The sequence below is a fragment of the Haemaphysalis longicornis genome, unplaced genomic scaffold, assembly GCF_048455015.1.
Source record: "Haemaphysalis longicornis isolate Haplotype H1 unplaced genomic scaffold, Haemaphysalis longicornis Haplotype H1 scaffold_7, whole genome shotgun sequence".
Taxonomy (NCBI): domain Eukaryota; kingdom Metazoa; phylum Arthropoda; class Arachnida; order Ixodida; family Ixodidae; genus Haemaphysalis; species Haemaphysalis longicornis.
In genome coordinates, this window is record NW_027526422.1 from 1,689,634 (window position 1) to 1,714,448 (window position 24,815).

The 24,815-nt window shown below is 50.5% G+C and overlaps 1 protein-coding gene across 1 annotated transcript in view; it reads left to right on the forward strand.

Annotated features, from left to right (window-relative positions):
* The window catches only part of LOC144144290 (uncharacterized), a 216,761-nt gene that overhangs the window by 144,225 nt on the left and 47,721 nt on the right, over positions 1–24,815 (forward strand). Inside the window, exons 12-14 of the mRNA XM_077675655.1 lie at positions 12,557–12,655; positions 12,724–12,907; positions 20,433–20,594. Of these exons, the coding sequence (XP_077531781.1) occupies positions 12,557–12,655; positions 12,724–12,907; positions 20,433–20,594 (445 nt within the window). The remainder of the gene's footprint in view (positions 1–12,556; positions 12,656–12,723; positions 12,908–20,432; positions 20,595–24,815) is intronic.

Consider the following 24,815-nt stretch of genomic DNA (forward strand, 5'->3'; position numbering starts at 1 on the left):
ATTCTGGCAGATTTGTACATTGCACTAACACAGGGATACACCCGAAAGAAATTCGAAAGAGGACCAATGTGACGATGATTATCAAGAGAAAACAATAAATCACAAAAATGAATTGGGGCCAGCAAATAGATATTTTATTGAAACAAACGTCCGTAATGACGTCGTGCAGGTGGCTTGTGCTGCTGACGTGGCTTCCCGTGAGAAAAAATGTTGGGAGTGGCATTTGGGTTTAGTTTTTTTAACGCCAAGCTTCTCCAATATCCGTTGCTCAAATTGATCCGTGAAATAATCCTATTGAGAAGGGAAAAGAAATGTCGCCACCGAGTTTGAGATGCGCCACAAACACTCCGCAAATATAGGCAATAATGCATTGCAGAAGGGAGTTAGTGACTGTTCTACCGTAGCATGGTCAAATTCGTGTTCGCGCATCTGCTCAGTGCCGCGTCCGCTCAACTCGCTACACTAAACCCGTTTAGCAAGCGCTTTGCTGGACAAAAATACGTCTGCTGAAAATAATATAGTCGCCCAGTGTGTTTTGGTTCAAATCGCAATGACTGGATACGCTGCGCCATTGACTACTAAGATGAAGTAAGCGCGCACACCGCAAATGTACGGCATCACGTGTAATGCAAACGTAAGTCGTAATTAACGTTCGTCTGTGCATACACAGAAGAAAGGGCGTACAGCCGTTACGGTGCGAATATGCATTTGAAGTGCTCATTCAAACGTGCGCGAATTTAATAAAGCGATAACAGAAATTGCGCATCAAACGTACGTCAACGGCGCGGTCACTATATTAGCTGACCTTAAATTGTTTTACCTAGCCGCAATTTTTTTTTCTCGCAACAGCCTCAATTTGCGCCGCACCGACCAAGCCCATATTACGCAGCAAATCACTCTGATGTCATAACAACGGGATTATAATACCACCCGGGTAGCTAACACACAAAACATGACTTCACGCCAAAAAGAGCGTACACGCACTCGGAACACACACGATACATGGTCAGACGCAAGCTGCCGTCGGCCAAAACAAGCATGAATTCAGGTGAACAATTCTCGCGTCACGAAACCCTTACGACAACTGACTGAACATGCTACGCCGCTGATATTGATGCTGGAAGTTAAGCGCGCACATGACAAATACACGGCCTCTTATCCAAACCAAAGCTTACGACGGGACGAACTCGGCGCTGCGCGCAATGCCTACTCAGAACAAAGCGTGGACGACGGTCGCGAAGGGAATACGCATTTCTTCGTAAGTGACCGCTCAAGCTCGCGCAGAATTTAACAGAGCAAGAACAAGCATTCAGAAACTTACCTCGCAAAAGAGTGATGGTAGCGTCGGCCTGAAGTATGCCCGTTCAAATCTATGCAACCAAACTTTTCTCCTTTCTGCGTCGCGTTTCCCGGACGGAAAAACGAAGTCTTGTGCCCTGCCTGACGATATTCGCGCTGCCTAAGGCACAACACATCGACACCGAGAAGCAACCTAAAACGACACCGGTGCGACATTTTTTCGAAGCGAGCAGCTAATTCCGGTACTGAAGCACGGTGGCGACGGTGGCTCGGAAGCCAGCAATGGCGTCGCAGCGGCGGCGTTGCGCAATGTCCCAGCCGGCGAGGCATCGGCGAGGCGACCCGGCGGCGGAGCAAAAAAAACAAAACCACGTGACTTTTCCCTGGGCCAATGGCGCGCGGCGTTCGCCGGCGAAAAAGAAAATGGCAAAAAACGAAGTAAGAGAGGAGCGCGGGCGAGGGCGAAAGGCGGCGAGATCTAAAGATGGCGCTACCTTAGTAATTTTAGGGACCTTACCTTCACCAGACTCGTAGCGCCACCTTGCGGGAGCGTTGGTCCCCATATGAAGCTCTCCCATAGCGTTACGGAGAAGTTTCGTGACCAGAAAAGCATTGAAGGACTCTGCTTACACTTTAAAAATAATACAGGCAACGTTCATCTTTCCTTTAAGGAAGGTCACCACGTAGGAGAGGGGGTCTTTACCATTAGAATTCGTTCGGCTTCTCGATGTTGTAAAGGCAACGCAGAGAAAGCAACCTACAAGGCTGTGAAGGGTGTAGGAGGAGGAGCAGAGAGGGGAACGTAGCGTAGGACAGCTACAACCTGTACGATCAGAATTCGATTTGAGCCTGCCGTCAAGGGATAGTGTAGCTTCTTTAGTGCGGTCGCACATGCCATCACCCCGATGCCTTTATCAATCATTTGATCAAGCAAGCAATCAATCGCATGTTTGCCCCTGTTTGCTCCACGGACCAACAGTGGACCGCTTTTTTTATACATGGCGCCTACGGGAAGTTTCGCAGATGGTGTAAATTGAGCACGACCGGAAACCGTGTCGTGATATTTAGCACGGCCGACTTTATAGACGGCGACCTGGCAATGTTCGGCGATTAAGCGTGCGGGATTTGTTATTGCACGCCGTCAGAGCTCTACCTTTGGTTCTTTCCGCCACTGCCATACGCGCCGTCTTGCGGTGCATGCATTTGATCCCCATGTGCGGGTATGCTCCGACTGCCCTCGTTGTTATTTCGTCTCTTAACAACAGAACTGTTCAAGCTTTTAGTTCCAGAAATAAAAAGCCGTTCCACTCAACGCGAAAGCTGTCGGAAGTGCAGAGCAGTGATTCGCCTTAATGGGCTGTGGCGCCGTTACCCGCTCGCTGCTACCACCCATAACGCTCTTCGCCTCCCAGTCTCCCTTCTCTCTTGATTAATCGAACGGAGGTTTGTCCAATGCAATTCGAATTTCCCGCCTTCCAAGTGCTAGCGCACCCCCTGCCTGGAACAGCGCGAGCGGGAGTTCTGTTATTTTGGTGCTTGCTTTCATCCCGCTTGTGCCGGCGCCTGCAGTTTGGAACGCGTCGTTTTTGGCGGCCACTTTTTTCGCTTACTATAGTAAAAAATTCCCCTGCATTTCCCCGAGGGGGAGAATGTGAAAGTGGGAATGCACGGTTGTCGGCCCGCTTGCGGCGCTTGCGCTCGGCCCCCGCAGCCCACCGCCTCGCCGCCTTCTCTTCCATCTCTTCCATCGGGTTTGTAGTATCACGTGTACACCACGCAGTTATCAAGCCGCTATAACGCCGCTGAGTCGCCAACGCACGCCGCTGACGACGTAGTTTGAATGCGTTAAAGATATAAGGCGCGTTACTAACACTGATATCAGCGTCGCGTCTGTGGCTTAGTCTTGAACGTCCCGCAAAAAACAGAAATCGATTCACGACTAAGCCACAGACGCGACGCTGATATCAGTGTTAGTTTTCTGCGCACAGTACTTCAAGTGCGGCTAATGCGGGCTTTGCCCGAATTCGTAGTTTCTACGAGTAGTATGACAGGGGGCATCTATGGATACTTTAAAGAGATTGTTGTGTCATCCCGGTTTTTGTTTGCTCGATTTTCGATGCACTATTTGGCTAATGTCACGCGGAAAAAATTATATAAGGATGTATGCGATGTGGTCATACCTGTACCAATGTATAGAGTTTTATACTCTGCAGGCCCAGGACAAGATGTTCTAAAAAGGGTTAAGGGAATGGAAGTATCACCAGGAGCGAAGTCTTTCTTCTTTAAACTACACACGGGTACGCTTTCAGTTGCAACATGGATGGAGGGTAAGGGGATTTCTATGCCATGGGGAATTGACTGCTCTATTTGCAAACTACCGGAAACGGTGGAGCATGTCTTTCTCCATTGTTGGGCAGCAGTGTTTCTATGGGATGTCCTCCAAAGGACACTGCGAAAGGACTTTCCACTGAACCCACATGGAATACGGTTTTTATGTATCGAGAGAGAGGATGGGGTGCCGTACGATCTCGTCATGTTGTTGGGCCTGCACAGTATTTGGCGGTCGCGCATGGCATGGCTCAACTGTGATGTAGACGCGCGGCCGACGCGACAATATTTCCGCGAAACTGTTTCCAGGTTCATTGAAATTCAGAGAGCGAAGTTTTCGGTTCCTGAGTGGTTGCCAAGGGTGGAACCCCTCGCCATGCTTAGGGAATTTTACATGACAACGCCAGTCCATCATGGCATGGCGGCCTTTTTGTAGATGGTGTGTTTTCTGTAGTACCTTTATGTTGTGTTGCACTGTCGAAGACCGGCAATAAAGAAAGAAAAAAAAAAGCGTCTGTGGCTTAGTCGGTAGAGCGTCGCGCTGCGGCCGCAAAGTCCTCGGATCGAAACCTGGCGCCGGATGCTATTTTTTTTTTATATAGAGAGGAGGACTGCGGACGCCGCCGCCGCCGCCGCCGCCGCCGGCGGTGGAAGGTTTGGGGTCGCTTATAAAGTGCATTCGCACTTAAAACCAAACCAACGGGCGTTCCTAACTAAACGGATTCGGAGGCTTCCGTCATATAAACAGATTTTGCCTCAAATGCACCCGTAGTTTTCTTTGCGCTTATCAGTGGGGAGTAGCGGTTCAAGAGTTTCGAACGGTTATGCCTATATGAACCGCTCGTTTTTCGAAGCCTCTGTTTGGGTCCGTTACGACGTAGCCTCGTGGGCGTCTACTTGATTATCTCGCTACGCCGCCTGATCTCAGCACTCGCCTGACATCGGGACGGCGAACGAGCTACGACGACAAGGCAGGGGCCTGAAGTGTTCTGTAGTTCAAAAATTAAAGCAGTTCCACTCAACGTGAGAGCTGTGGGTAGTGCAGAACACTGATTCGCCAGTGAGGCTGTAGCGCCGTTATCCGCTCATTGCTACGACCCGTCACGCTCTTCCACTCTCTGTCTCACTCCTCTGTTGATGAATTGAACAGAGGTTTGTCCAATGCAATTCGAATTTCCCGCCTTCCAAGTGCTAGCGCACCCCCTGCCTGGAACAGCGCGAGCGGGAGTTCTGTTCTTTTCGTGCTTGCTTTCATCTCACATGTGCTGGAACCTTACTGCGCAGTTTTGAACGCGTGTCTCCCTCGGCCACTTTTTTTCGCCTACAATCGTATAACCCAACCCTACGAGTGTTCCTAACTAAATAAACGTGGGGCTGCCGGTTAATTACGCAGATTTTGCCTCAAATGACCTGCAGTTTTCTTTGCGCTAGTTATAATGGGGAGATGTATGACAAGCGCCAGCGGTTCAGGAGTTTCGAACGCTTGTGACTATATAAACCGCTTGTTTTTCGAAGCTTCCGTGTTACGCTGTCACGGCTACGCCACGAGGCTCTCTCTGCTTGGGTCCGTCATGTCGGCACTTGGCCTGATTCCAGCGATTCCAGCACTCGCCTGACATCGGGACAGCGAACGAGCTGCGGCGACAAGACGGAACGCCAAAGTGTTTTGCGCTTAAAAATACCAAAAAAGAAGACCGGGCGCGCCAGGCGTCCACCAGCTCTACCTTCGAGAACACTCTGCCCAGCGTTCGGGGCGTGACCTCTCGCGCGCTGTTCTCGTCTTGAGTTCACGTGCGTTCGGGCATGAAGTGGGGAGCAAAAACGCCCAGTGGGTCGTGCTACAGACGCCGAGTTCGCGAAACCGGTCGCCACGGGTTCTCGCTCGTGCTAACGCTGTCCGCTTTGGAAGAGACGCGAAAGCCTGCGGACGAAACGATCCGGGCCAGTCAAGGAGAACTTTCGGCGTCATGTTCGGAAATCCGCGTGAGGCGCAACAGCCGAGTCTCCGGCGAAGGGGCCGCCAACTCTGCTGTTTCTCGAGCCTTGCACCGTGCACCACTGGTGCAAGCTGCGCCAAATGTTTTAAACGCAGAGCATTTCTTAGCCTCGCCTCTTCCTGCGTCGGACGGCGTCCGCAGCAGGTGCGCCTCTCCTCCATCCCTCCTCTCTCTCAACAGCAGCTGGCGCGCGCATGCGTCGTAGTCAGCCCGTTCGCTCCGTCGCGGTCTCGGCGTAACAGGTGCGTGATAGCAGCGCGGTGTGGCGTGGAAGGGCGCGCGCTGCTTGCGTATGCGCGCTCTCCCCCCCTACTGCTCTCCATCTACTGCGCGCGTTGCAAATATAAAGCGGCTAGCGGTCGCTCGTGCTTCAGTCACTGCGTTGCTCCCTCCTTCCTTAGTTGACGCTCGCTCCCACGTTTACTCGAGTCTGCTACTTCAGCATCACGGAAGAAGCGATGGAAGCAACACTGCCTTCAACCAGTGCTGAGGCCCCAATGCTCTGCATTTACTCGTGTTCCCCTCGCGGGAAGGCGCGGGAATTTTTTTTTCTCGGTGCGTTGTGCTCAGTTCTTGTTCATCCACCCTGGAGGAAGCGCACCCCATGGGCTGGCTCGACATTGTGCATAAGTAAGAGTTTCTTTAACGGGAAATCGTTGCTTGCCAGGTTGGCGAAAACACGGCTGGCGCACCCACCCGGAAATCGTCCGCGAAGAGCGTCCACAACTGCTGACCCTTTGCAAAAGCGTTGCATGGATCTCCTCGCGTTTCATATTGCGCGTACATCAGAGAGAATGAAACGCAAAGAGATCACCTTTCGTTCCATAAAATTAATCTGAAAGAAAAAATAAACAAGAAGCATTCGGCGCGCACTCTTTCATACACTGCATCAGAAGAAAAAAAAACGGAAGAAACAATCGGCGCGCTCTCCTTCTAGCCGCGGGAGGCGGCCGCCGTCAGACATTGCACGGGTATGCCTTGGGAAGCAGGTGTGCTGCACCGTACCCTCCCTAACACGCTCTCGAAACGCGCTCTCGAAAGAATGTGCTGGAAGGTCCTGTGCAGCGTTTTATGGGCGAAGCCCCTTAGGGGCTCGGGCTGTCGGCGTCTCTTGTCGTCGTCGTCATCGTCGTTTCATGTAGTCATGGTACTAAAACACAGGTACACTCGTTTTCCAACCCCTTGCTCTGAATGTAACGCGTACCAAAATAACACACCGGTACACTCGTTTTCCAACACCTCGCGCTAGAACGTAACGCGCACTAAAAGAACACACCGGTACACTCGCTTCCCAGTGCCTCGCGCTAGGACGGGCTCGGTGGGCATGAACGCGCACTAAAAGAACACACCGAGGCACTCGTTTTGCAACGCCTCGCGCTAGCGCTTCGGGCTTCAAAGACACGAGACATTTAGAGCAAGAGAGTGAGAGAGAACAAAAGTTTATTAAAAAAGAAAAGAAAACCGGGTTAGCGAGGGGGCGTGGCGACCGCCAGAGCTCGGCAGGTGACCAGCACTTGGCTGGACTCCTCGGAGCTGCCCAGGGCCTGCTCCCAGTGGAATGAGGAGGGGAGTGGGGAATATGGGTCAGCAGGACATTCGCGAAGAGAGTGATACAGAGTATCCAGCTGACCGCACTTGGGGCAGTGGGGTGTGTGGAATTGATGTGGATGTGTATGTATTAGTTGAGTACGATGAGGGAACGTGTGCGTTTGGAGTATCCGCCACATGTGGGCAGCCTCGGGGGATAGGTGTGGATAGGGGGGTGGGAGAGTACGGCGGAGGAGGCGGTAATGAAGGGTAATTTCCCTGAAACTGAGGAGAGACTCGGAGGTCTCGGTCTCGGGAGGCCCGTGTATAGGTGTACGAGAAACAGCGGCCCGGGAAGTAAGAGCTCGAGCGTGTGCATTCGCCGCCTCGTTAGCACCTATGCCGGAGTGGGCCGGGGTCCACACCAGTTGCACGGGGTCGGTCGGGGGGCTTTGGAGAAGAATTTTGAGGGCTACGGGGGATATAAAGCCTTTGGAGAAGTGCCGGATGGCCTGCTGCGAGTCTGATAGGACGGTGATTGGGGTGGGGCTCTGGCAGAGCGCAAGGGAAATGGCCGCTTCCTCCGCCGTAGTTGCACATGAGGTGGAGATGGTGGCAGTGTGTGTCGGGACATTGATGTCAGGTCCGGTAACCGCGAGGGCATAGGCCGGTTTATGTGGGTATTTGGCTGCATCTACGTATAGGGTGTGTTTGTCAGGGGGGTGGAGTTTTGCATGATGACTTGCACGAGCTGCTCGGCGGTTGGAATGGAATATGGGGTGCATGTGACGGGGAAGCGGTTTGATGCGGATGAGGGCTCGGATGTTGCGTGGAATAGGTTGGGGGGTAGTGGATGTTGTGAGGGGTGTATGACCTGTGATTTGGAGTATGTAATGGCCCGTGGGTGTGGTGGAGAGTCTGGCGAGTTGGGCTGTCCGGCGGGCCTCAAGGATTTCAGGGATGGTGTTATGGATGCCTAGCGACATAAGGCGATTGGTAGGAGCCCCGGGAGGAAGGAGCAAGGCCGCGCGATATGCTTTGCGGATCATGGTATCCAGGGCGTTTGTTTGAGTGTTTGTGATATGCATGTAGGGGAGGTGGTAGAGTATGCGGCTGATCATAAAGCTGTGTAATAAACGTAGTCGGTCCAGTTCTGTTAAGCCATGATGGCGGTTGGCGACCCGTTTAATGAGGTGGATAGTTTGGGCTGTGTATTTCTTAATGTACTTGAGTGTGGGGAGTGTAGATCTGTTGTGTGTGATAGTAAGCCCCAAGATTCTTAGCTCGTGAGTGTGGGGGATGGGGTTTTCATTCGCAAATAGTCGTATTGACGGTTGGGGGAAGGGCGGGTTTTGGGAGGTGTCATGATAAGTAGGGCAGATTTGGTGGGCGAGCATGTTAGGCCAAGAGGGGTGATTTGTGTGAGGACGTGGTCAATCCCAGCTTGTAAGGTGTCTTCTATCTGGTTATCACTGCCACGTGTCACCCATAGGGTGATATCATCTGCGTAAATGGTGCTGCGAAGTGCGGGGATATTGAGGAGTTGCTGAGCGAGTGGAATGAGAGTAATATTAAAAAGTAAGGGTGAGAGAACTGCCCCTTGGGGAGACCCGCGATTAGGCATTTGGAAAGGCATGGATTGTATGGGGCCGAGTTTGATAGTGGCTGTGCGTTGGCAAAGGAAGTTGTGGATATAGATATAAAATCGGGTTCCCAGTCCGAGGTTGCTGATGGCTGAGCTCTATACTTCCACCCCGCAACGGTTTCGTCTCCGTTGGCAAAACCGTCAGGGCGCCAGGAGTACACTTGTACGCTGCATGCTTCGCACCTCCGCAGGTTTCCCGTTAGTGGAGATGGCCGTGGATTCTTTTTTTCATCATACTTTCAGTGAACATAGTGTACGCGATGGTGTTTAGGCAGCCGGGCGGCAAAGACGATTTCTTTTCAGCAGGTTCCCATGGCTTCGCTACGGGGGCTCAGAAAGATATACCGCAGATAACTGCGCTTATCGATCCCCCTGGGCATCGAGAACCGCAGCCATGACTGCCATGGCCAACTTTGCCGTTTGTTCGGCGTGCAATCCACCCGAGGGAGCTCCTGCAAGAAGGGGGGCTCCAGTTGCCGCCGATCAGTGCTAGATTAGAGGATGCCGCCGATTAGTGCTACCTTCGCTGAATCTATTGCCGCGAAAGAATGACGGCACTTCCACGCACAGAATTGCCGTGTTGGATCTGCTTTACGAAAATTCCAGCCTACTCATGGAACTTTTGCGCGAGCATAGACGAGTTTCACGCAAAAAGAAATTTCCTCGGCGTAAAGCCAAAGTCGATAAAGTTTCAGAAGGTTTAAATGGACGGAAATGCTCGAAAATGCGCCGGCAGATATGGTAGCAGTTCGGTTTACATGTGTGCGTTGGTGTTTGCGTAGCTAAGGAGCGGGGCTTGACTGAACGGGAAATTCCCGGTGCCGGGGGGTATTACAGGCACTGATCAGTACAATCGGTATCGATTGCTACGGTCGGTTCATTTTATGCGAGCAGTCGCAGGTCACAGTGCGACTGAACCGAAGCTGGCGAGGCTGCTGCTGCTGATATTTTGGTTGTACCCTTTGAATCGGGTGGACGTGCACCGCACACACTAGTCAGGACGAAAAGCGAGAGAAATGCATGACAGACATAACACGTGGTAATAACGGAACCTTGAAGCGCTAGGACACAGGGACAAGCGAGTGGGACACACAAGGCGCTACTTCCAACAGTTGTATTAGCAGACGAAAACACATATATATACACATGACCACTGGCCCACGTCATAATACAATCTTACGCGTCACACTCCATTAAAAAAAAATCACGCTCTTTCTTCGATAAGGCGACAGACGCCGTACTAACACAGTCGTGGTCCGCTTTCGCTATCATGTCAGCTTCTGTTATCTCTCGCGTAAGCCGGTTCTTATGCTTGGCAACAACTGCGCACTTGTCGAAAAGGGGCTTGCAACCATGCTGCTTAAAGTGTGACGCAAGCCATCCCCCAGTGTTGTTCTTTACGTTATTGCCGTGTTCATTGAGGCACCGCCTTGTTTGGCTGATATACCTTTTCCCACAGTCCAACGGAAAGCTGCAAACAACGCCTTCTGCGCAAGCCACAAAGCGGTTTTTGTGCTTTTTGTTGCACGTCGCTTTCGTGGGAAGGCTGGGGTCCGTCAGTCTGCATAGCTTGCCCAATTTGTTAGGAGCCGAAAAAACGACCCTTACTTTTGACCGCTCGGCTATCTTTTTCAAATTGTGGGAAAGTTTGTGCACTTTGCTTTTTGATGGGCGTTGCCTCGATCTCACCGTTGCCTCTTTTTTTCCGTTCCTTGAGCAATGTTTCCGCTACCGAAACTAACCCATGTTTGGGGTACCATGTCGAGCGTGGCATGTTTGCAAGCGTGGCATGTTCGAGTCGGAGGCTTTCACTGTATTACCAAAAGTTAGGCAGCGCCTCGCCATAGGCGTGCGCAGAGTTCTCAATTTGGGGGGGCAAAGTCTTACCGCTGCGCCCCCCCCCCCCCCCCCCCCCCCCCCCGAGCAACTCCCGACCTCTTCTCACTGAAGGCCTTGCGGTGCGAACGCAGTGCAAAGAGGGATGGTTATAAAATTTTTATTTCAATGTGATGGAATTGCAACACACAAAATATTTCTGAGCAGAAATTTTACTTTCATGTGTTACATCGGCAAGGCAAGGGGCAAATTTGGCGCCCCCTTCAGATGATTAGGGGGGGCGGCCGCCCCCCCTGCCCCCCCTGTGCGCACGCCTATGCGCCTCGCACCGCTTGAACTGACACATGAACTTCCAGACAATGGGTCAATCCGGTTTTTAGGTTTATGTCTTTCATTTAAACCTAACATGTCTGCCGGTGCTACGCACCACGAGCAAATAAGCCGCTCCCACCCTACAACTCTGCGCATTCCAACCTTGTGAAAAGGGGAATCGTAAAATTATGCTTCGGAAATGTCTTTAATAAATCTTGTCCTCTTTTAATGAGTCGGAGCCTTGGCAATCAAGATGCGCGCTTGTCTCAGGCTGGGTACCCCAAACATGGGTTAGTTTCGGTAGCGGAAACATTGCTCAAGGAACGGAAAAAAAGAGGCAACGGTGAGATCGAGGCAACGCCCATCGAAAAGCAAAAAACGGCGGCAATACCCTACGTGCACAAACTTTCCCACAATTTGAAAAAGACAGCCGAGCGGTCAAAAGTAACGGTCGTTTTTTCGGCTCCCAACAAATTGGGCAAGCTATGCAGACTGACGGACCCCAGCCTTCCCACGAAAGCGACGTGCAACAAAAAGCACAAAAACCTCTTTGTGGCTTGCGCAGAAGGCGTTGTTTGCAGCTTTCCGTTGGACTGTGGGAAAAGGTATATCAGCCAAACAAGGCGGTGCCTCAATGAACACGGCAATAACGTAAAGAACAACACTGGGGGATGGCTTGCGTCACACTTTAAGCAGCATGGTTGCAAGCCCCTGTTCGACAAGTGCGCAGTTGTTGCCAAGCATAAGAACCGGCTTACGCGAGAGATAACAGAAGCTGACATGATAGCGAAAGCGGACCACGACTGTGTTAGTACGGCGTCTGTCGCCTTATCGAAGAAAGAGCGTGATTTTTTTAATGGAGTGTGACGCGTAAGATGGTATTATGACGTGGGCCAGTGGTCATGTGTATATATATGTGTTTTCGTCTGCTAATACAACTGTTGGAAGTAGCGCCCTGTGTGTCCCACTCGCTTGTCCCTGTGTCCTAGCCCTTCAAGGTTCCGTCATGTCATACCAGCAGGCCCAAAGCAGCACCCTCGTGGACGTGATAATAACGTGGCACGAACGAGACACAAACATATGGCACAACAATAGGGAACACCGGACAACACACAGGCACATACGAGAAACATAAAAAACAGCATCACAGGACCAGCGTTTAACAGGCTGGGGGTTAAATTTAGCACCACCTGGCGGAGCGCGCCGTACCTGCACAGCAATGTTTCGGCACGCTCGCTTTCATTGTCGCCGCCTGTTATAGGCAGGTCGCTATCCATGAACCCGGTCGTGATATTAAGTGACACTGCTCCATTTGCGCTCTCAACGTACTTCATGTACGAAGTGACTACGATGGTAAACCAACGTCACGTTTTACAGGTGAATGTGGCGTTTTCCTTCCCATCGAAAATTTTCAACGTAATTACGTTTTCACGAATACCATCAACTGTTTTCCGTTTCCTCAATGGCGGCCTCACTTAAGCCAAATGTCTTGTACAAGTTTCTGATGGATCCCGTCTATGGCTTGCATTCCCGAAGGGGGGGATCATTGTTACGCAGTTCTCTACCCAACTTGGTTACTAAGCGTGATCACTTGGTCCTCTTTCCGCCGCAGCTTCAGGGAGTGCCTCATCTCTCTCCTGACACTGGCCTGGTTCGTCGGCAAGTTCGCCTACGCTCACGAGGAGACGCTGACGGAAGACCGCTTCAGGCAGTAAGCGCGCCCCCACGCAGCGGTGGAACGGCCCCGTGGAGTGAGCGCGCGCCTCCTCGCTGCCGCAGCGCTCCTTCGAGCCTGCTGGTGTCGCGGGCGCTGTTCGTGGTGCTGTTCGCGCTGCCGCCCGAGCTCCTGTCGTGGGGAGGCGCGCGGGAGACGCTCTTGAGCTGGAGCCAGCTCGCCTCGAGCATGCCGTGGGGCGTGCTCGTCGTCTACGGGGCCGTCCACTGCCTCATGGCCGCTTCCAGGGTCAGCATATCTTTCAACTATAGGTGCTGTTCACTGGCTTGGCACGCATGCGGGCAACCGTGTGTGTGCGCCGTGACATGGCTACGTCGGACTCTGCGAAAACGCGGTACTTGTCCGTGCTAAGTACCACACATGGCGGAGTTAGAAATGGGAATTATAGAGGTCGGTACGCTGGGGTTCCACTCATCATACATGAAAAACAGCCAGGTGGTGGAACAACGGGCTCTAGGACTAATGTATGCAAACGTCGTACTATTGATGACGGACAACCGGACAGGTATGCAGTGCTTGATGGATATATGCGGTGAAGAATCGACGCACCTAGGGCTATCCTTTAGCGGAGAGAAATCGGGTATCATGATCTTTAACGACGGCGCGGAGCACAAAACAGTATCAGCGCAACAAGAAGAAATACCACGGGTGAAAGAGTATAAATATTTAGGAGTGTGTCTGAACGACAGCGAAGATTACACGCACTCGCATGAGGCTCACCTTGAGACGAAAGGAAGACGGAACGTGGATATAATGAAGCATAGAGCCCTCTGGAGCTACAACAAATACTAGGTGGTACTGAGAGTCTGGAAAGGGGTCATGGTACCGGGATTAACTTTCGGAAATTAGGTTCTGTGCATGAAACCAGAGACCCAAGCGGGCCTGGAGGTAGATCAGAGGGCGGTAGGCACACTGGCCCTGGGGGCCACAGCAAAATATATACGAAGCGGTACAGGGGATATGGGCTGGTCGTCCTTGGAGGCAAAGGAGGCGCAGAGCTAAATAAAGTTTGAGGAGCGACTTCGTGACAAGGACGAAAAATGGGCCGCGAGGGCGTTTAAGTACCTGTATATAAGAGGCGGCTGGAATTCTGGTGGAGGAAAAGTAGTGAAGGGATGGGTGCCCAGGGGGAGTAATACGGGTGAGAATTTAGAACAGCGGGGGGCGAAAAAAAATGGCGGTGAGAGGGACGGGAGTTTAAGACAGGGGTGCAGGGGGAGATGGGGGAAGCAAATCTATTAGGATATCTAGGAGTAGTACAAGTAAGCAAGTCGGTTGCTGACAACTGACGCCCTGATTCAAAGGGAGAGCCACTAATTGTCATCATCATCATCAAGCACACGGTGTGTGTTGGACGTTCCAAACTGTCGTCCACCGAACGCGAAGTAATGGCTCGACTCCATTGGGAGTTGATTGCATATCTGTTGACACCATCGTTGAGAGTCGGGTTGAAACGGGGCAGACGATGCAGACCGGCCTTTTTTTTCCTGCGAGGTGCAGACGCAGTGGCACGATCCGTGCCATGTCTGTGCCGAAGCGGCACAGGCGTGGCGTTTTTAGAGTTACCAAGCGAATAAATTGGCAGCTAAACTTTTCAGTGAATACCAGCTAGAATTGATACGTTGCTCGAAAGTGCGGCCTCCGTGGAACGCGAAATGGCGTACTGTTCATTGCTTATAAAAAGGGGTTGGTGAATCCTCGCGAAGAGGCCTCGCGAAGGGGCTTCGCAGAAGGGGTTTGATTCGGGTCATCTGGCGGACGGAAGAGGGAATGTCTATTGATTGGTGATAGTTTCAGTTCGGGGGTAAGTAAGCAAGTTCCGACCGGTGCGACTCTTAATGAGTCTCTCCAAGTGGGCGGTGCGTTGCGCCTCCACTGTCTCGTCAAGGGAGTCGTGATCCCACCGCTGCGACCAGTTGTTGTGGCATCCAGGTTCGGGAAATCCATCTTTGTAGCGTGTCTGTTGACCGGAGACGTTGATGAGGAGACCGAGGCTTGCTGATGAAGGAGAAAAACTGTATACAGACATGATGAATACAGGATTGGATGCTGTGCCTCGATCGAACGAACAGCACAGCCAGCAACACGCGGCGGCTCGCAACACCGCCTTTTTTTTTTTCCAAACAAAAGTCCCTAGAGTTCTCCTAGGGAATTAAACTCGCAAATGCCTGGCCCAATCAGGGACCCACAATCTCACGCACTAGGCTCCGCCCTCGCGCGAAGCCGGTCTGGTTGCTTGCTAACGGGACCACGAGGGGAGGATGCGATGGCGTCACTGGTACAAGAAGACCTTTTTTCCAAGTGCGAGGCGCGCTTGGGTTCTTGACTCACGCTTCTCGCCGATTACCGATTCCATGGCCCGCGCTTCCGAAATCGTCTCCTTGTCTCTGCTGTCTCCATTCATCAGAATCGCCCGTGCGGGGATGGCTCGATCGGGGAGTCGCGTGCCGGACTCGCCTGCTCGCTTCCCATGAAGTCACTCAGAGTTGAAGGGGTGCGGTTGACGCAGGGTTGATGAACCGCTGTATTCAATGCGTTTTGGCAAGTGGCACGAGCCGATACCGATGAACGCGCTAATTAGCGCCCAGGCATGCGCTTGGGTGTGCCGGGTCCGCAACTCGGTCATAAACAACACCCAGTGCAAGGAGGCGGTCGTTGGATGTCTATTAGTGCAAAAAATTTTGTCGAAAGCGTGAAAACATGTATTGCCGCCCCGTACGCTTTCCTAGGGGGCCGGACATTTTATCGAACGCCGTTTTATCTAAAGCCGTTTTGTCGAACGCCGCTTTATCGACGGACGTTTTATCGAAGCCGTTTTATCAAATCTGATTTCCCGGCCTTTTCTTGTAACAAAATTTGCAGTACGTTTTTTTAATTCCCTCCTCGCTATGTAATTTGCCAATCTTGTTTCACATAGAGCTAGTTAACAGAATTTGTAGTCTTTGTACTAGTTCTCTTTTATTTCCTGCGTGCTTTTTGTGTGTGTAATGGGCAAAATTCGCTTCCACAATTTTTTTTGTTCTGTTCATTGCGCAGGTGGTACTGCCCTAACGGATCTCTGTGTGTCTTTAGTCCCCCCGCTGATCCGAAGCATATCACGACACTGTGGCATATAGACTGGAATGCCTCGATATGCTTCGTACTATTTTGTATAAACCGCTCTTGTGTCGACGCGCAATCTAAATATTTCACCGCGTATGTTCTACATCAGTAAGGCATTTCTTGGAGCTTGTGGGTATAATGCCAGAAAGCTAACTGGAACACTTACAAAAGTCTCTCCCGATTTCTACCTTACTGGGTGAATTCTTACTGGGCACTGAGTTCAGTTGCTAAGTTGCCAAGCCCTGTCCTACTGTTCTCGATGCCTATGTTTAAACTACCGAGAACAAAAGGTTAGTTACAAAATTAGTCACCACACAACAGGTTGGTTCGTTTTCATCCCTCCCCTTCTCGTTGCACCCCGGCGTGTCGGCGCTTTTTTAGCTCGCATTCTTTTACCTGTTTATGGTAAGGCCCAAAAAACGGTAAGATCAAAATAGGAAACACCAACAATAGTGAAATCGTGAAGGTATACTCAATGCAGCGCCCTCACCCGATTATGTGGGAAAAAAATGTAAAAATGAAGAAAAAATTGAGAACGGGCTAACAAAATGTAATTTGGCCAGTGCGATTAGCTGAACAAAGCACAAAAAACCAACAAAATGCGCTGTCTGGTCTCGCGTGTTCCTCCAGGGCCACCAAGGAAGCGTAAGGTTGGTGAATCGAAGGAGGGGCGTAAGTGTGTTGACGCAAAAGTAGAAAATTATACGAAATCCCGTATTTTTTTATTCGAGCATGAATAACAAAGAAATGTAAATTGTGGCGGAATGGGTAATTGTTCACTTGTCCTAGGTTACGAGTTTCTCTTGTGCGAGATTACCTATGACGACTTGTCGTACTTGACGAATTCACCTGTCACGAGTAGAATGTGATAGATGTACTTGCGACGAGTTCTTCTGGGCTCCACCACCTCTGTTGGGGTTTCACTTTCAATGTCGGACCCCCCCCTTGTTCCATTCATATAGCACGAATCTTTCCGAAGTTCTAAACACAATATTTCCCCAGATGAAAACAGTGGGACCACAAGGTCCGAGTAGGAGCCGCGAGCAAACCAAGTAACTAGAAAAATCGAGGGAAGACAAGTCTTTGGATCACGTAATGATGAACCATGCTGCAAGGAATATATTTGGCAACACCAACCTAACTACGCCCATACACATCTAAGGAATATTGCGCATGGGGTAGGGTTCCTACTACAGTGGCAAATTCTGTAATATAAACAAGGGGGACATACTTGCTTGAGTGCAATGAATGAAGACACAAAAAAAAACTTATACTAAAACAAAGGTGATTGAAAACACGGGAAGGACGCATCAACATATATAGGCAGGTTTTTGTATGTAACGCAAGGCAGAGACAATGTATAATGAAGCTAACTGCAGGTTAGTGTAATGCGATGGCGAGTTAAACAAAATAAACCCCAGAAATTGCAATAAAAGCCGCAAAACCACACTTTCGATAAAACGGACGTAGGTGGTTCGATAAAATGGCATTCGATAAAATGGCATTCGATAAAACGGCGTTCGATAAAGCGGCATTCGATAAAACGGCGTTCGATAAAACGGCGTTCGATAAACTGTCTGGGAACTGTCTGGGTCCGGACAGTTTATCGAACGCCGTTTTATCAAACGCTGTTTTATCAAACGCTGTTTTATCGAAGGCCGTTTTATCGACGGACGTTTTATCGACGGACGTCTTATCGAAGCCGTTTTATCAAAAGTATTTTCCCGGCGTTTTCGTGTAACAAAATTTGCAGTACGTTTTTAGTTCCCTCCTCGCTATGTAATTTGCCAATCTTGTCTTCACAGCGTCTTGTCTTCACAGCGAGCCTATTTAACAGAATTTTTAGTCTCTGTACTAGTTGTCTTATTTCCTGCGTGCTTTTCTGTGATTCGCGAAATTTGTCTCCCGAATTTTTTTTATTCTGTTCATTGCGCCGGTGGTACTGCCACGAGTCTCTTTGTGTCTCTAGTCCCCCCTCTGATTCGAAGCATATCACGGCATAGTGGCGTATAGACTACAATGCCTCGCTATGATTGGTACTATTTTGTATAAACCGCTCTTGTGTCGACACACAATCCAATTATTTCGCCGCGTGTGGTCTACATCAGAAACGCACTTTTTGGCGCTTGTGGGTTCAATGTCAAAAACCTAACTGTAACGCTAGCAAAAGTCTCTCCCGATTTCTGCATTTGGAATTCTTAATGGGCACTGAGTTCCGTTGCTAAAAGTTTATTAAGCCTTGCCCTACTGTTCTCGATGCCTTGTTCAGAACTAACTATAAAAAAGTTATTTACAAAATTAGTCACCATACAACAGGCTGGTTCGTTATCTATCATCTCTCTCCCCTCGTTGCACCACAGCATGTCTGGGGTTTGTACTCTTTTACCTTTTAATCAGAGGCATGAAAAAGCTGTGAGATCAAAATAGTAAACACCAAAAATAAACAAATAGTGAAGGTCTACTCAATGCAGTGCCGTCACCCGATTATCTGAAAATAAAAATGTAAAATTGAAAAAAATTGAGAATCAGCAAACAAAATCTAATATGGCCCGTGCAATTATCTGAACACAGAACACAAAAACCAACAAAATGCTCTGTCTGGTCTGGTGTGTTCCTCCAAGGCCACCAAGGAAACGTAGGGTTGGTGAATCGAAGGAGGGGTGCAAGGGTGTTGACGCATTAGTATTTTTATTTCAGCATGATTAACGAAAAAATAAATTGTGACGAGATAGGCAGTTGTCCAGTTGTCTTAGGTTACGAGTTTCAGTAGTGCGAGATGACCTATGACGACTGTCCTACTTGACGAGTTCACCTACGAGGAGTTGGCTGTGACGGGTTCCCTTGTGACGAGTTCTCCTAGACTCCACGACCTCTGTTAGGGCCTCACTTTCACTGTCGGAGCTCCGTCTGGTCCATTCATATAGCACTATTTTTTCCGAAGATTTTGACACGATATTTCTCCAGGTGCAAACAATGTGGCCATATCGTCCGAGTAGGAGTCGCATGCAAACCACGTGGCTAGAAAAATTGGGGAGGACAAGACTTTGGATCACGTAATTATGAACCATGGTGCAAGGGATATATTTGGCAACACCAACCTAAATACACCGATACACGTCTAAGGAATATTGCGCACGGGGTTATGGTTGCTACTGTAGCGGCAAATTCTGTATTATAAACAAGGGGGACGTATACATGCTTGAGTGCAATCAATGAGACGAAAAAATAAAAATTCTAATAAAACAAAGGTGATCGAAAGCACGGGAAAAACGCGTCAACATATATGGGCAGGTTTTTGTATGTAATGCACGGCAGAGACAATGTACAATTAAGCTATCTGCAGATTAGGTTAGTGCGATGGCCAATTCCACAAAATAAACCCATAAAATTAAAATGCAAGCCGCAAAACCAGACTTTCGATAAAACGTACGCAGGTGGTTCGATAAATCGGCGTTCGATCAAACGGCGCGATAAACTATCTGGGAAGCTCACACAACACACGACACACGTCGCAGGGGAAAATATTGAAGTGAATGTTGAATGCAAAATGTGCAGACGTACATGTATGAAGGCGCAAATAAAACGTGTTCGGGCCCTTCTGCTTGCTGTTTCAAAAAGGCAAGAATTCCCGCTCTCAAATATGACTTCGAGCAATGGTTCCCTTACTACAACTGCTGGCGATATTTCTTACGCTTTTGGTTTCATGCTTCGCGTAGTTGTAAGTACAATGAAGAGACGTACGCGATTGGACGGGAAAGCTATTTCCCACCTTCCCTACCATTGGGCGTTTTTATGTAGTACAACCAGCGGCACAACTCTTGAAATCACTGGCTCGGTCGGCTAAACGGCGAGCCCGCCGCAGCTGAAGTGTCGGGAAATCGCGGGAGTGGCCTCTCCGTTGCTGTAAGTGCCTTCTCGAATGACTTTGTAGGCGCTCCCTCTTCGTGACGTGCGACGTCACCTAAAAGAAATCTTGGGCCACCTGCACCAACGTGAAACCTGGGCAGGGGTGAAGCATAAAGCGCATAAGTGTATTCAAAGTCTCTCTCTTGCCACACGGCGCGCGCTGATTGGGCGCCGCCGGTGGCTGCAGGAGGAATCGCGCGCTTGCTGAGGCGGTGGCGTTGAACCGGATTTAAGCAAGTAAATGAGAGACGAGACAGACTGGCCGTAAGGTGCCTTCGCGTCACACGCGCAGCACGCTAAGTATACTTGACAGGATAAAACCTGGCGTTTGAAACCAATTTTGAGACGGAAATTAACAAATGATTGTTGTTAATGCAATTAAACCCTGATTATTCCGGTATTTTAATTCAGCTTAAATTTTGTTAGTTTATTTTGAGCCGGTTTTATCAATTACACACTTGTTGTCTGGCCATCGTTTGACGACTTGATTTCGCGTGATGACAGGAGACGCCGACAGCCTCAAGGGTGCTTCGCCCCTGGAGGGAGGGAGAGCGAAAGCTTGGGTTGCGTTGCAACGCACAAAGCATCGTTCGTCGTCGAGCAACAGCCGAAACAGCTTTGAATGTGATCTGACGGGTGTCCTTAAGGGCAGTGCTCTGCAGCAGGAATGAATGAGAATGCTAACAGGTTCTCGTGTTTCGGAAGCGGAGCGTTCGCAGCTGGAGAGTCTCTGCGGCGGCCGCAGGTGTCCGGCCTGTGGGACCTGGCGAGCGAGAGCACCCTGTGGATGCGCGACATGGACCCGGTGACCAACCAGCTCATCCTCACCGCGGCCGCCTCGGTGCTCGGCGAGCTCACCAGCAGCACGGCCACGTCGGCCATGCTCGTGCCCATCGCCGTGGGGCTGGTACGCCGCCGCTTAGAAAGACAAGCGCAACTTTTCCCGGGAAAAATTTGCCTGTCGGGCCCGTGGAGTTTCATACCAACATGTACTGGAGGGGAATGTGGCGCTCCAATCGCGGGCCGTCGTGGACGCCGCCATTGTTCCTCGCCTGCTTGGCTTGGCTAGCCATGTGACTCCTTTTTAACAGCGAAGCTGCTAGGCAAATGGTTTTTTTTCCGTGTCCGCGGTTGAAAAAAGCAAGAAATTGCAGAGCGCGAGCCTCCCGGAGACCGGCCGACAGTTAACGAAACCAAGAGAATGCCTAGCGCTCGTGTGTGCGTGCCCCGCGACGACCGCCCGGCGTCCCATGGTCCCGTTTGTCAAACGAAGGGATATTGGCCGAGGTTAGGCAAACAAATACACGAACTCCGGCGTTCGCCGTAATCGTGGACACTTTCTGGGAACGAGAAAGACCCCAGCGTTCGCCGCAATCGTCGCAGCACTTGCTCGCAACGAGAAAGACACACGTCTCAGCCCCTCCAAGGTGATGTCCAACGATTAACGCTTCCAAAAAAATGAGAGAAGCTCACACTTATAGCACCAATGATGGAGTAAAGGTCGTTGCGGCAGCGAAGAAGACGCAGATCGGCTGCAATCAGCCTTCGTGAAGGTTGCATGCAGCTTCGCTAGGTTAAGTCTTACGCGTTAGTGTGAGGTTCCTTCATTTTTGTCTCGAAGCCAAAATCAACAAAAAATGTCAACATCTTTTTCTTGTTCATCTTACATGAAGCTTCTGAATGATCACTGACAACTAAATCTTTTTGGAGCTTCAATTTTCCCCTTAAAAAAAAAACAAATTTACTCTTCTATAGTAATATCGTTGCTTTTTTGCAGCTAGAGGCATCTTCTCAGCCTGTTCATGGCCCACGCCATGGACAAGCGGAACGTGCCTGCCCGGTACATGACGGAACGCTCGCTGACGCGCGGCGCCCCTGGACAATGGCGCCAGATTTTTCTCTAGTGTACATCATTATGAAACTTCAGGGTCTGTCCCTTCCCGATTCAGCCACCCGTCCAATAGTGGGGCTCTTCAATTTGCAGTCTCGCACTCACCGCGGGTGGTGCGAGGGAAACACATGGGAAAATCGAGTGCCGGACTGCTTCTCGGGGAGTCCGCGGTGAGTCCGACTGCAAATCGAAGCACGGCCTCCGCGATCGGCTGCCCGCGGCGCGCCGTTGCTGCAGCAACCCCAGTACGTATCAAGAGGTTCCAGAAGACGGCGTGCGAGCAGTGGAACGCGGAAAAGTTGAAGCGACTTGCACAAACCTCCGCCGGTTTATTGTGGGAGGAGCGAGGGAACGGCAGGGGAGAAAAGCTAGGCGTGCAGGGGCGACCACGTTTGCAGCGAAGTGAGCAGATACGGGGCCAGTTCTTTTGTTCTTTCTTTTTCCGGTGCTTTTCTGTGCAGTTGAGAAGAAGGCAAGAAGGCGTGCGAATGATTCGCGGCAATACTTCTACGGCCAACGCCAGGTGCCGCTTTCCAAACCAATCTGATGTGAGCGACGGGGAGAGGCGTTACATACACCCTGTGATGATTATACGACAAGAGGAAGCCGCAATGACGGGGGTGAGGGCACGCGGCTGTGGTGCGACAGCGTCCGCGTAAATACCGATCCCAAGGTGGCCGTAACGGGGCGGTGTCAAAACAGCGCACGACGAAAGGGTACGCGACAGAAGAGCACAGACATAACAGCACGGCGTCAAAAAGGCACGCGACAAAACAGCACGCGACAGAAGAGCACTGCGTCAAAAGCGCACGCGACAACAGAGCACAGCGACAAAACAGCACAGCGTCAAAACAGCACAGTGACAAAAGGGCACGATTTTATGGAATGCCTAACCGGGCAATTGTTTAGATTTTAACACGTATACAAACATTATAGAGGGCGCAAAATGCTCTCTACGCTCTCTATAGACCATATTGTCAGAAGCTGCACAGAGATACGGCCACCGCGGGGTGAGGGGGAAACAACGCTGGCGGAGGCTTTGGGATTTGGGGTGAGGGGGAACTTCAACTTCAAGGCCATTGAGGTGACGAAGAGGCGACTGGAGTGGTGGTGGAGGAAAAGTAGGGAAGGGATGGGTACGCAGGCGGATTAATCATACCGATGAGAACTTAGTAGAGCGAGGGGAGAAAAAAGGGGGGTGGGGGCGATGAGTTTAAAACAGAAAAGAGGGAGAGATGGGAGGGAGGAAGCAAATCTATAGGTTAGCTTGGAGTAGGGCAAGTAAACGTAATAAAACAAGCAAGTCGGTTGCTGACAACCGACTCCCCGATTCAAAGGGAAAGCCACTAAGCATCATCATCATCATCATCATCAGAGTTTCTCTTCACGTTCCGTTGCACTTTCTCGGAAAACATGTTCCGGCTTTAATTATTACACTATGTAGGATATTTGAAATGAAAGCAGCAAAAGCCAGGGCCATCATTTGATAAAACTATCCAGACACCGAGAGAAAACGCACTTGTATAGAACCAAAAAATTCAAATAGAAAAAGCGGAAGGTTGGCTGGTATAAAACACAAAATTGCTTTTGTTTCCTCATCAACATCAAGCTTTATAGGAACGATCACTTACACTTATCGTTTTTGAAGTAGCCCTTCAATTTTTGGGCACAATACCACCAGAGTATCAGAATAATATCGATAATCAATCAATCAATCAATCAATCAATCAATCAATCGATCAATCAATCTCTTTATTATAGTGCCCAGGTACAGCCATAGCCTTTGTTCTGGCGCACTTAAGGGAGTACTGACACCAAATTTTGATACCTAAAAAATGATATAATTGGCTTCAGTAGTTTGTACAGATGCCTCACAGAAATGTTTGCAGCGATCCGAGGCCGGAATCACATCTAAAATCGATTTTGATTGTCCAGGCCGCGAGCTTCCACAAATCGGCAGCACTAGCGCAATCGCTTTCGGCGTGACGAAACATTGGCCTGCGTGTCTGGCCGATTCAGGGTGTCGTCATATAGTCGTTTTCAGAACCGGAAACGATATCCTGCGCTGCTATTGTCGGTGGTATTCGTTTGGGCAGGAAACGTGGGCGTAGCTGTGTGAGCAATGCTTGTAAACGTTGCGTGTTCGACGCCTTTGCTCTTCAGTTCGTTGCCGGCGCATGGTGTTCGGCACTGGTGCCGAAAACTGCGCGATGTCGACGGGCACCGCGGCGACGCGGCGGTGCGCGTCGCCGAGCTCGCCCAAGTTGTGCTATGGCAAGCTCGCGGTATGCGAAGTACTGCTCGTGGAAGCCTGTCCGAGCGAATCGACGACGACGCCAAGATGCATTATTTTCCACGCGACCACATGCAGCGCTAAACGTGGACTGAGTTCGTGCGCGCCGGCGGCCGCAAGAACTGTCGCCCAAGCCAGCGGGCTCGGGGTTGCACGGGTCACCTTGGGTGTTGGGAACTTAGTATCGTGGCGACTATTTGATCGCTGGTATCTGTACAACTGCGAATGACCATCCCTTACACAACTTTTCACCATACTATCCTCCCCTTTTTCGCATATGAAGCTTTATTTTGGCAATAATTTCCGTTCCAGCGATCGGCGACTAAGACATCTGCCGCGGCCTGTTTTGATTCTAGCGCGCAGGTGGCGCCATCTTTCGGTCGCTCGCCGCACCGTGGTGCCGGCAGTGCTGGGTCGGAGCGCCGAACTTCCGCTTCCGGTCAGCGTAGGCTTACCATCGCGCAAATATCTGAACACCACTTTTAAATTCAGCGCTCAAATAAATTCAAATAACAACTCCTACCACAATTTCAACACACTGACATCTAGTTTCTCGCATGTAGAGCTTCTTTTTCGTGATCAGATTGATTAGAAGAGTGGCGACAAGCTGTTGCTATCACGGTCTGCGCCGGTTCGAGCCGCAGTGATATTAAAAAACGGACGACGGTGAAGACATCGCCGGCCTAATCGCCTGGCCAAATAAAGTTGTTCTGTCTGTCGGGTGGCAGTGACTCATCCGAGTCTGAAGATTCAGACGACATGTCGACTGCGCGGGCGAGTCGCGGACCATGTGAAATCGTAGCAGACGATGCGGCCAACGCGTGGAGGAAAGAAAAACGTCCCTGACGTCACGGGTGAGACCGTGACGTAAGGCTGGCCCGCTTACAGGCTGGCCTTCGAACGGCCATTTTCCCGCGCGGCGACCAAATTTGAAATTGGTTGCA